The following is a 12801-nucleotide window of genomic DNA, read 5'->3' as shown; positions in this document are numbered from 1 at the left end:
GTGGTGGTAGTGCATTATCTGGTCCACATGCAATTGCTTATTTAATCCCCAGGCAAATGGAAAGTCAGATCCCACCATCCAAAAGCAATCCCCTTCAACCTAGCAATTCCTTCGCTTTAACCTGGCCCAGAAGTCTGTCATCAGGCCAGCTGCTGCAAAGCGGCAGTGTCTGGTGTTATGTACTGAAGTTCTCACCCTGGGCCAGCAGGGGGATACTGTAGATAGTTTTCACTCAGGTCCACATATGCAAATAAGGAATTGAAAGTGACGTTCAGTGATTGGATAGTTACAGAAAGTTGTTACTGTTGCCTTGTAGTTGAGCTCTATATAAGCAGGTTGGCTGAACCCTTCAGTTCAGTTCTGTTCTGGCCTGTGAATAAACAAGAGCTGTCTGAAGAATCGCTGTGTCCTCTGATATGTTCACCCACAACTTAACATCTGGGTCCAGGGTCCTTCATGGATGCTCCAACATCTCCCCTCTCCCTTCAGAAGGGAGCAAAGCAGAGAAATGGTGGCAAAACATTTACCTGCTTTACAGTTGTCCCAGCTTCTGCTCCTCTCTTCCTGCTGGTGGGATCAATACTGTCTGTTTCAAGTGAGGAATGAAAGGAGTCTTTTTTAAAAAATAAAGATTGCTTTACTGGATTCAGCAGGGCTATACGTAGTAGGATCGTAGTATCATAACCTTTTGGTTGAAAAAGAAAGAAAGAGAGGTGCCAGTACTCATATATTGACAAAAGTGCCGTGGGTGCCAGCACAAAATGGCTGCCACGGGCAACAAAAGATGGCCACTACTCCATACCAGTAAGCACCTTCAACACAAAAAAAGCCTTGGTTATAAGTATAAGGTCTTTTTTTCTCCCCTTCCCTTCTTCTCAGAGCAATATTTTTATTATCCAATCCAATCAAATGACTACCTTGCAAAACAAGTCTTGTCAGTCAGGTTTTCTCACCCACGTAACTGTTTATTACAAATTCAATAGTAATAGGAGAATGGGTGCTGGAAGAGGGAAGCGGTGAGGCATTTTACAATTTATCAGCATATGAGCAGGGCTTTTTTCCCCAGCCAGAACTTGCTAGAACTCAGTTCCAGCATCTCTCAGGTGGGTGCCAACCTCCTTCTAAGAGAATATGGGGGGAAGTTTATGGTGAGCTCTGGCACCTGTTTTTCTACAAAAATAGTACTGCGTATGAGCATTTCAATTTTTATCTTTTTTACACACATACACACACACAGACAAACTATAACACACACACACACACACACAAGGATAACATAGAATGTGTCTGATGAAGTGAACTCTGTCCACAATAAACTAGTCTCCAGAATATTCTCTGTTCAGAGCGGAGCCACGCCTCAGGAATTTTATAGGACTACTGTACAGCTGAGTCCTGACGCTGCAGAGATTTCCTCCTCCCCGTCTGCAAGGGTGGGCAGGAGAGACTCAAATGTTAGAAAGTTGTGGGCAACTCAGGCAAAGCTGATTGGATCTGTGCAGCAGGCGTTGTGCTTTTGTCACAGGATAACCCCCCACCCCCGTGCAAATCTTCAGAGAAGGTGGAACAAAAACCAAAACCAAACCAAACAAAGCCTTTTGAAGCTCAGTTTCTTTGCCTAGACCCTGGAAGGGGATTCGGGTTTGGAGGTTAGTACTGGAAAATGTGAAGTGCTTTGCTTTCTGCACTCAGCTATGTGGGAAGTAATTTAAACCAGGGAGAAGTGCAGCAAAGGTGACAGATTTGCATTTTTAAAAAAATCCACTTTACCAGACATTAGCTGCAGTAGAGATGAGCAAAGGAGAACAAGGGCTTTTTTTTTTTTCTTTTCGAAAGCAGGACGGTGGGATTTTAAAGCATGGAGGGAAAGAAAAGGAAAGCAGAGTGCAGAAACTACAGTACAGTGGGTGGAAGGGAAGTCAAAACAAGAAGCTTGGAAGTAACAGTTCAGGATCAGACGCTGCTTTCCTGCCATGTAAACGAGGGCTAGAGGGAAGGGGAAATGGGGCCAGTAGTTCAGCTGTTTAAAATAAACTTGACATCTGCCAAAGTTTGCATGTTGCTAGCTTGTTGTGCTAGGGAAAGGGGAAAGAGGGATTTTAGAGAGTCGAGAAGTAGAATCTAAAAAGGTGAAAGCAAATGTTAGCAAGAATTAAAACTAGCTGGATAAGCAAATTGGATAGGCAGCTTTGATAGGGGATATATCGTGGCTGGGAAATAACTGCAAACTTAGACGTTGGATCACCGGAGTTTCTTTTCCTGAGCTGTGAAGGGTGTTGGGAGGGGCAGAGAGGGGAAAAAAGAGGAACAGAGAAGAAGCTGGATAAAGTAAGCAAGGTCCACTATTCTGGGGTTTTGTGGTATGTTGCAGGGAAGAAAGTGAGGCGAGCTTCGCAGAGATTTGATTGGAACAATTTACCAACAGCTACAAGAACAAGCTGACAATAGTAATATGCCAAGAGAGAGGGGGAGCGGTTAGGGACGACTTTTTCATGGAAACCTTTTGGAGAGTCTCAGATGGCTGCTAGGAGGAGGAGGGGAAACTTTCCTTCCATGACCCTTAAGGAAAGCAATTGTTTCAGAAGTTCCATTTGCTGTTTAACATTTTAATTTCTTCTCAAATTAGGAAGCGCACAGTTTTCAATTCACACATACATATTACCAAATGGATAGTTCTGCCCAAACTACAAATCTGTGGGGGAAGAATGTGTTCCCTCCCTTTATTTTTTATTTTTTAAAACCCTCTCTTACAAACACCTTTCAGTGTGGTGTAGCGATTGAAGTGTTGGGCTAGGACCTGGAAGACAAGAAACCCCTCCAGACTGCTGGTGGTTTTTTGTGGCTGTATTCTGCAGCATGTTCTGACACAATAATAGTGCATTTGTGTTGGGTTTATTCAGCCTGAGTTTGTTTTGCAGGGTTTCCCCAGTGCTCCCACATTATTGCTGTCCAGAGGGGCTATAGGCACCACAAAAGTGGGGCAACTGCCCCCCCCCCAGCTAGCTGTAATAAACTGAGGTGTCTAGACCACTTCCAACAAGAATGGCAAGTGCTCTTTTGAACCCAAAGCAGAAAACACGAAGGACCAAACACATTGAACACACTCAGCCAGCAGGTTGCGGGGAAACGAAAGGGGAATGTATCAAGACAGTATTCTGCATATTCACATTGCAACCCATGCAGTATATATGCACATCTGATATGAGTCAGAGAAGTCAGGTTACAGAACCCAGCTGATTTCGTAAGCGGACACCTCCTTGTTACATAAGTTGGCTCAAACATTTCTAAATGGATTACAAGCCCTGCTGCACAGCAAACGGCAAGAACAACAAAATGCTGAAACTGTAGTGAACCGGGAGGGGTTCAAGACTGAATGAAAGCTGAATGAACAGGCATGCTATATCAAATGACAATCCCTAGTTTATAGGGCCTTGGGCACATTTTGCTCCATCTTCCATGTGGCAGCCCTTCAGGTATTTGAAGGGCTCTCAGTCTTCTCTTTTCCAGGCTAAACATACTTAGCTTTCTCAACTGTTCCTCATAAGCAGGCATAGGCAAACTTGGCCCTCCAGATGTTTTGGGACTACAACGCCCATCATCCCTGACCACTGGTCCTGTTAGCTAGGGATAGGTCCTGTATCAACTTGTCCACCCTCCTCTGCACACGTTTCAGCTTGTCAATAACCTTCTTAAACTGTGGTGTCCATAACTGGATACAGTACTCCAGGATACAAGGCAGAGGAGAGTAGTACTATTATAGGACATCACGTGACCATTAAAGGCACAGCTACAGGAGCAAATGGAGGTGTATAAAATTATGATAGACATATATAAAATTATGCATGGTGTAGAGAAAGTGGATAGAGGAGACACACACACACACACACACACACACACACACACACACTCATAAGGCTGGAACCTGAGGACATTCAATGAAGCTGAAGACTGGGAGAGTTCCAGGCCAGGTCTCCCAGCTGGAAAGGGTCCATAATTAGGCCACAAAGCGGTCCAGGTACTGGACACCCAGCTAGTAATTCAGGCAAGGTCAAGGTCAAGAGACAGTCCAAGGTCAGGTCACACAGAGGCAATAGTTCAGGCAATGTAATAAGCAAAGGTGAGCTCAAAAGGAATTCCACAGTCTGATCACACAGAGGTAATTCTACCTCCACTGTCATAGGCAGCCTGTTTCTGAATACCAGTTACTGGAAACAATACGAGGGGAGAGTACTGTTTTTTCCCAAGTTCTGCTTGCAAGCTTCTCATAGACATCTGGCTAGCCACTGTAGAACAAGATGCTGGCCATTGCCTTATCCAGCAGAACTCTTTTTGTGTTCAGTTCAAAAGTTGGCCGCTCTGGTTGCAACAGCTATCACTATCAAATGGTTCAGGGTACATAAACCCGTACTTAAGGTAAATGGTTAACTTAATTGCAAGGTCATGCTGCAGCATACTAAAATCCAGATTGTATTTAACAGATCATCATCACCATTATTATTTCTTTATTGCATTTATTTACCGCCCTATACCTGGAAGTCTCGGGGCAGTTCATCATCAACTGCAAGCCTCTGAGATCAATTCTGGCCCTCTCAGAGAGGGAGCAGCTATAAGAACTTGGGTTGGTGGCATAGTTCACTCTGATCTGAGAGAAAGATCTAAACTCAACAAAGAAACTGCAGAGAAGCAGAGAGGGTCTGGGATAGCTCAGTGGGTAGAGCATAAGGCTCTAAATCTCAGGGTTGTGGGTTCGAGACTCATGTTGGGCAAAAGATTCCTGCATTTGAGGGGGCTGGACTAGATGCTCCCAGTGGTCCCTTTCAATTCTAAGATTCTATGTGTGCTTGTTCAACAGCTCAGTTTCAAGCTGCTCAGATCTGCTTAGTCATACATCCCCATTCTATTTCCAGGGCCTGAAAGGTAGATAACTGTATGCTTTGTGCCTTTAACAACTGTATGAGAGGTGGAAATTCAACAGATAAAACTGTCGCCCAACACAAAATCAGAGCAGTCTACCTGTTGAATAATGGGAGACGGAGTTTAAGTGCATGATCATTAAAAGATGAGCTTAACAATGAGGAGCATGCCTTACCCTTGATGGAATCACACTGAGGCGCTGAGTTTAGGAAAGACAGGTTTATTAAAGGAAATACCGTATTTTTTGCTCTATAAGACTCACTTTTTCCCTCCTAAAAAGTAAGGGGAAATGTGTGTGCGTCTTATGGAGCGAATGCAGGCTGCACAGCTATCCCAGAAGCCAGAACAGCAAGAGGGATCGCTGCTTTCGCTGTGCAGCGATCGCTCTTGCTGTTCTGGCTTCTGGGATTCAGAATATTTTTTTCCTTGTTTTCCTCCTCCAAAAACTAGGTGCGTCTTGTGGACTGGTGCGTCTTATAGAGTGAAAAATACAGTACAGGCTTGATAGAAAAGATCCTAGTTTTAGCTAACTAAAGTGGAGGGAGAAAAAGAGCGCCATGCTTGCTCTTTGTTCTCAGCAAGAGAAACATAACAATGTCTCCTCTCTCAAGATAAGAGTGGGAGCCATAGGAAATGAGGTCAGCTAGAGTGAGTGCATCAGTCTAGCACCTGAGGAAAGGTCAGCACATGTTAAAGTACAATCTAGGAAGCCATGAGGTTTCTTCTCTATCTTCTTTCTCCCCGTGCAGACCCACCAGCCTCCAATACAAGCAGAGTTGTATCCCAACACTTCCAACGTTCTGTCTGTTTGATCCCCAGTTTTCTGTATCTTCCATTTTAGGACAGTCCATAACATTGTTCTACTGTGAAACCCAGTTGTGTAGTACTTGACAAAGTAGAAGGCTGAAAAGATGGCTGGGAAACCCAAGTTGCACTACGTCCGAGGGAGAGGGAAGATGGAATCTATACGCTGGCTCCTTGCAGCAGCTGGAGTGGAGGTTTGTGTGACCATAAAAATAAAAGGGGGGAGGCAACGCTGGATGAATGAACTAGCAATAGTTAAGATGAATGGCCTCTTTTGCACACACAGCTGAATATATGTGCAGTATGTTGTGCTATCAACACAATTCTCTCTGTATGTTTATGTGTCTGCATACACAAACACATACACTCCTGCTGCAACTCAGGAGAATGTTTTAAGCATCTGGTGAAGTAGACTGTAGTCCATGAAAAATTATGCCATAATAAAATTATTATTATTATTATTATTATTATTATTATTATTATTTGTTGTTGTTGTTGTTGTTGTTGTTGTTGTTGTTGTTGTTTATATGCCAATCATCTGACTGGGTTGCCCCAGCCACTCTGGGCAGCTTTAAGATGCCACAAGACTCTGATGTTAATCTAGGGTTGCCATATCTTGAAGAGCAAAAAGGAGGACAGCCCGAGCCGCTGCCAGTCTGAGCTGGGGCTGCCGCCACACCCATACGCCTCTTAGTCCTCAGCTCAGGCTGGCAGCAGCATGTCGGCCCTCCAAAAGAGGACATGTCCAGGTTTCCCCAGACGTATGGCAACCCTAGCTGCATAGGAAAATCTCTGTCCCAAGTAATAAAACTATTTGGCTGCCAATTCAAGGGACAGTTGTTTGTTTTCAATCATACAGCACAATCCTATACATGTTGACTAAAATGGGAATCCCAATGAGTTTGGTGGGCTGTACGGGATTGAGGCAAGTGAATATAGGTCATCTAATCAGCCATATAGTTCAGAGAAATGCATGCAGACCTGTTATGTACTGAGTTGAATAGGATCCAAAATGCAGCAGTCTGATTGGTCCTAGAACAATAGGATTCGGAATGCAGCAGTCTGATTGGTCCACAGGAGCCACCCAATCCAGCTCCAGGTGGAAGTGAATCCGCAACCTGACTGGCCTACAGGAGAAACCCGGAATTAGCCAATCACGTGGGGCCCATTATGTAAATAATGTATATAAAGCAGACATTCTAGGGGAACTTCCATTCCTCCTCACCACTATGAGCTGAATAAAGAGCATGAAATCCACACTCCGAGTATATTTCAAAAACAGAGAACCTGTGGGTGTATTTTAGAATATATAAAAATTTATTTTGACATAATAGAAAATGCTATATATAAGAGAGGGGGATCACACTCCCCAGCTACAGAGGAACGGCCAAGACAAATGTGTCTCTGGGAATACTTCAGAATCTTCAACATGATCTCATTTCAGTGGGTTGGACTGTTTGTCTTTTGAAGTCATTTCAAGCAATAGAATTGTATGAATGGTGTGGCACGCTGAAAATAAACATAGGAAAGAAACACTGCATTGTATACTGACCAAGCGCATGATTTCTGCCAAGACAAAGGGGCCCTTTTCATCTCAACCATCCTTTTTGTAATATGAATCAATACGAGGGTACAGCAGTGAGGCAGGGAAAAAGGAATTTAATGGCTGTATTGCATTTTGCAGGTTTTCAAAACAGTCCCCCAAATTCCAGGTGCTTTTAAAGTCAAGGAAAATGACCAGCATCTATTTCTCTCAAGATAATTACGACATGAAAAACAAACATGATTCTGTTTGTTCTATTCTGTTTCAGTTTGAAGAACAATTTATTGAAACAAATGAAGACTTGGAAAAATTACGGAAGAGTAAGTCTATGGCTGAAGGTATTCTCTACATGGGACTGATATATTTAAAGAATTAAGGGGGAGCCCCCATTGATTCTTTAAATGAAAACCTCAGAAACCACTTAGTGTTGGGGTCCACATCCGAGTCTACAAATACTGTTATTTTCATGGGTAAAAAAAAAAATTGGTTTGGTTTTCGCTTGCACAGGAAAAACACAAAGGAATTTGGATTTGGGGATGTCATAGAATTTCAACAGAAAGAGGGAGCAGAAATTGCCAGCTTGGTGTATTTGCCCATGTCCTGAATGGAAATCAATCCACTTAATAGGACTGGGATTCACTGTTGTTTCTTTCTGTCTGCAAATGACACATAACTGATTATTTATTTATTTCCCGCCTGTTCTTCAGCCTAAGGCCCCAAAGAGGGGGGTTGCAATATTAAAACACAACATTGAAAACAGTTTGAAAGTACTTACAAACACCCCATTCGTGTTGAGTTTACGTTGCACCAAAATGAATGGGATGACGTAACACCAATGTAACTAATTCTGTAAGTTACATAATTTTATCACTGTGGGAAAGTAATGGATTGCTGATGAATGATCCTGCATGAGAGGCAGGGAAAGGAGGGTCCCCAGGTGAGAGATGGGATGGTCCATCCACTTTTGTGTGAGATAAAGATTAAGATCCACCTAAAGAGGGCTTTGTATTCTTTCTTTCTTTCTTTCTTTCTTTCTTTCTTTCTTTCTTTCTTTCTTCTTTCTCTATTTGTTTTCCTTTTGCTTCCTCTTTTTTATTAGTTTGTCTTTTATTGCATTGTATCTTGAAAAAATTCAATTAAAAAATCTTTTTAAAACCCATTACAATGGACAGAGAAATGAATGATGAATAGAAACAGTGTATGGAATGAATACAGGCTGGAATGGAAAATGACGTCTTTTTGCATCTCTATTTGAATGATACAAACCAATGGGGAGCCACATTTTCCTAAAGAAGGGTGCTCTGCTGAGATTAGAGACTGCAATACTTCAGTTTTAACTTTCAAAGAAGGCAGGCTGAATCAATCTGAAGTACTAGTTTAAGCTATCTAAGTTTGTGAGAACTGAATCATTCATCCCCATCTTTTTCTTCTTTAAAGATGGATTCCTCCTGTTCCAGCAAGTGCCCATGGTGGAAATAGATGGGATGAAGATGGTGCAGACGCGAGCTATTCTCAACTACATCGCAGCAAAGCACAACCTCTACGGGAAGGACCTGAAGGAGAGAGCACTGTACTTATGAACATGTAGAATTTGCTCTAGGTTTATTTTTGAATAGAAAGCCAGCTCTTGACAGAAGCTGAAAACACAGAATGTCTGCCCTGAACTGCAAACATTCTATCATCTTTCTGTTTATGCATCTCTATATCCCCAGAGCTAAATGTCACAATGTGATTCTTACAAGAACATTTAGGCTAAAGCTCCTTGGGGAGGGAAGCTATCCAATAACATGAGAATGCCAAACACATCATGCATCATGCCTGCTAACCTTCCATACGTGTGTGGAAGATCCCATCATTCATGCTGGGTTGCAACTGACTGGTTGCACAAATATGTGTCATTCCATATGGCTGCTGAAATGTATTAGAGCTGGTCATGATTTTTCACCTGCATATACTTTTAGGAACACATAAGTAATTATATATATATTTCTGTTTGGATAAACAGCATCGTTGAATCTGTTTCTATTTTTTATTTACTGTATACGTTATATCGTTAATGTATTTCTAATGTATAATATGTTGTAATTATATTTTGATTTTCTTGTCCTTTGATTGACAGCAACAACAAGAAGAAAAAAAAACAAGACAAAAAAAAAGAAAGTAACTGTTCTAATGGCTTCTTTCAGAATTGACATGTACGTGGAAGGAACAACTGATCTGATGGGGCTGATAATGACGCTCCCTTTCCAGCCCCCTGAGAACAAAGAAAAGCAGACCAGCCTAATGTTTGAGAGGGCCACAACCAGATATTTCCCAGTTTATGAAAAGGTAAGGGCTTGTCAGGTAGCAACGTAGAATGTGCAACTAGATCTTAACTGCTGAAGGGGTATGGGGGGAACCATCCATAGCAGTAGCAAAATTCTGCAGAAGCACTTAAATGTGGAATAGTAAACCTACAAGTCTACCAACATTTTGTACTAAAGGTAAAGGTAAAGGTAAAGGTAAAGGTAAAGGTAAAGGTAAAGGTAAAGGTAAAGGTAAAGGTAAAGGTAAAGGTACCCCTGCCCGTACGGGCCAGTCTTGACAGACTCTAGGGTTGTGCACTCATCTCACTCTATAGGCCGGGAGCCAGCGCTGTCCGCAGACACTTCCGGGTCACGTGGCCAGCGTGACAAGCTGTATCTGGCGAGCCAGCGCAGCACACGGAACGCCGTTTACCTTCCCGCTGGTAAGCGGTCCCTATTAATCTACTTGCACCCGGAGGTGCTTTCGAACTGCTAGATTGGCAGGTGCTGGGACCGAATGACGGGAGCGCACCCCGCCGCAGGGATTCGAACCGCCGACCTGACGATCGGCAAGTCCTAGGCACTGAGGTTTTACCCACAGCGCCACCCGCATCCCAGCGCCACCCGCATCCCACACATTTTCTACTACAACTCTCCTAATTCCTGACCATTGGCCATGCTGGCTATGGCTGATGGGAGCTGGAGTCCAGCAAATATGTGGTTTCCCACCCCAATGTCAAGTTCCAATGCTACTGAGCAGAGGATCACAGCAATGAGGGCCTTTTGGTGTTATGCAGTGGGATACATGCAGGTGTGTAAAATGTATATTTGAATGAAAAAACCAAGTGGCTACTCTCATGGGACAGTCCCTGCCTGCCTCTCAGCCTTACATGTCAGAATTACAAAAGAAGCAGAAATAATCCACAACAAGCATCCGTTGCCCAGTCTGAGCCAGGGGTCTACATACCCTCAACACTGACTTCTATTTCTTTGTATGCCACAGGTTCTAAAAGATCATGGACAAGATTTCCTTGTTGGTGGGAAGTTCAGCTGGGCAGATGTCCATCTGCTTGAAGCTATTCTGATGGTCGAAGAGATGAAGCCTGATGTTCTTTCTGCGTTTCCTCTGCTGCAAGTGAGTGAACTAGGACATGTTCTGAGACATGAGATGGAACGTAAACTGTAAGACTGTGTGTATTCACAGAGTGCAAATGCAGCAACTGGATAAACTTCAGTCATAGGAGTGTGCCGCACTTAGCATGTCATCATCTATATGATGGTGATTATGGTGGTGTATGAGAGCAAGTCCAAGTGGCCATCTGGGGGATATGTCTTATGTCAGGAATCTAGAAGTTTCTGTGGAGCAGGCATCTAGACTTCTGCATCTACTTTGCTTGATGGTAAAAGTGCTTCGTTTCCTGGCTAGAATTGCCTTAGTTTGATGCATTACAAGACAACCTGACCAAAAAAGGCTCACCGGATTATAAAGTTGGGGGGGGGGGCTTGTAGAAAGACTATAGAGAAAGTTCAGATTTCACATGTGGATTCAACACCATGGGACCACATATCTTTTTCCATAGATGCATTCTTCCACTGATTTAGACTCATGTGTATAATTATCTCTGAATATTTTTACAGTGCTTGTAAAAATATGCCCCTGCTTATTATTAAGCAGATTGGTTGCTTTTCAAAACTCCATGTCATAATAGCACTTAAAACTTTATTTAAACCACTTAGAATTTGACAATCAAAGAATTCCATTTCAGTACAGTCATACCTCGGGATAAATACGCTTCAGGATAAGTATTTTCGGGTTGCGCTCCACAGCAACCCGGAATGAACGGAGCGTGTTACTTCTGTGTTTCGCCGCTCGCACATGCACAGACGGTCAAAATGACATCATGCGCGGAAGCGGCAACACGCGCATGCGCAGACGCGCTGTCGCCTCTTACGATCTGTTCAGGATGCGAACGGGGCTCCGGAACAGATCCCGTTCGCATCCCGAGGTACCACTGTACATGTCTAGAAACAACAACAATAATAATGCATTTGGAAACATATAACATTTTCAAAAGCCCTGCCCAAAGTTCACAATGATTCAACAGGAAAATGGAATGGGGAGGGAAGAGGAAAGCAAACATTTGAAGCTGATGGATGGGGTCTTTTTCTCAAATGTAAGCCCATCTATCTTGGGAAGTTTTCCTTATTCTTAGAGGAGATTCTTGTTTTTTCATCTAGGCCTTCAAGACAAGAGTAAGCAACATCCCTACAATTAAGAAATTCTTGCAGCCTGGCAGCCAGAGGAAGCCCCCATTTGATGAAAATTATATTGTACAGATCAGGAAGATTTTCAACTTCTGAGCACTTCAGCTACGACAATCACTGCAAACAGTGGCCTTATTTTTCTTGATTTATACTGCTTCTGCACATATACCTTCGCTAACTTTTTGTCAGCCACCTTGATATTTTATTACAAATTCTGTGAAAAGTTACTCCCACATCTAACTCAACTTTTAAATCCATTCTGGTCAGGGGGCATGCTTTCAGAAACCTGGCATAATCATGGGTAATAATAACGTCCAAACCAGTTTGGGATAAGAAAATGATGGGGTTATATAGACCCTTCATGCTGCTCAATCCAGACTAAAAGTACGTTCTTTCAGTATTAGCTCAGAGATAGAACTTGCTGGTGGCAAAAGTAGTTCAATTACATTAATCGGGATTTATGCTAAACATGTGGGGAGTCTATGATTTTGATGCTTGAGAACCCAGGTAGATCCAAACAAGGCCTTAAAATTTAATTACAACATTTTGCATGAATTTCAGGGCTGTGTGCTAATTTTGAGAAATCAGTTGTTGTGTACTATAATATCAACCCCAACATCCAGTTAGATTTATGCAAATTACTCAGAAGCCTTTTGATTTTTATGCATTCATATACCGAAAAAATTGAATAAAATGTTTAAATTAAATTTTTGTCCATTGTTGGAAAACATTGCCAGGGTCAACAAACAATTGGTTATGTGCCACTTAGAATGTCTTCAGATGAGCAGCAGCAGGAGAAATGTAGGAAATATGTCAAAGGCAGTCATATGTACTGTTAGTGATTATTATTATGCTACTAAATTATCCTTTGCCTTCCTTGACCTACGACACAAATCTATTCAGGCACTGAATTTGTTACTATGTAGTAACTCAATCATTACCAAGGACAACTGCCTTAACAATTAAAATGCATTTCTTTCTTTTCTGTTGAGC

The 12801-nt window shown here is 42.5% G+C and overlaps 1 protein-coding gene across 1 annotated transcript; it reads left to right on the top strand.

The window, feature by feature from the left end:
* The first annotated feature begins 1451 nt into the window (after positions 1–1451).
* Positions 1452–12793, top strand: LOC307212610 (glutathione S-transferase-like). Its single transcript, XM_079970138.1, has 7 exons — positions 1452–1646; positions 5753–5909; positions 7527–7578; positions 8696–8828; positions 9445–9586; positions 10547–10678; positions 11782–12793. Exons 2-7 carry the CDS (start codon positions 5823–5825, stop codon positions 11902–11904), a joined length of 669 nt encoding a protein of 222 aa, XP_079826264.1. The 5' UTR covers positions 1452–1646; positions 5753–5822; the 3' UTR covers positions 11905–12793.
* Positions 12794–12801: the final 8 nt, after the last annotated feature.

This window comes from Podarcis cretensis, assembly GCF_951804945.1.
Source record: "Podarcis cretensis genome assembly, chromosome: 3".
Taxonomy (NCBI): Eukaryota; Metazoa; Chordata; class Lepidosauria; order Squamata; family Lacertidae; genus Podarcis; species Podarcis cretensis.
Note: the sequence above shows the minus strand (reverse complement) of the source record. Positions and strands in the feature narration are given on the sequence as shown.

Excerpts from the sequence above, each read along its gene's own strand:
- LOC307212610 (XM_079970138.1), top strand. The coding sequence starts at position 5,823 with ATGGCTGGGAAACCCAAGTTGCACTACGTCCGAGGGAGAGGGAAGATG. Across the intron at positions 7,579-8,695 it reads CTTGGAAAAATTACGGAAGA|ATGGATTCCTCCTGTTCCAG; the intron begins GTAAGTCTATGG and ends TCTTCTTTAAAG. Across the intron at positions 10,679-11,781 it reads CTGCGTTTCCTCTGCTGCAA|GCCTTCAAGACAAGAGTAAG; the intron begins GTGAGTGAACTA and ends TTTTTCATCTAG.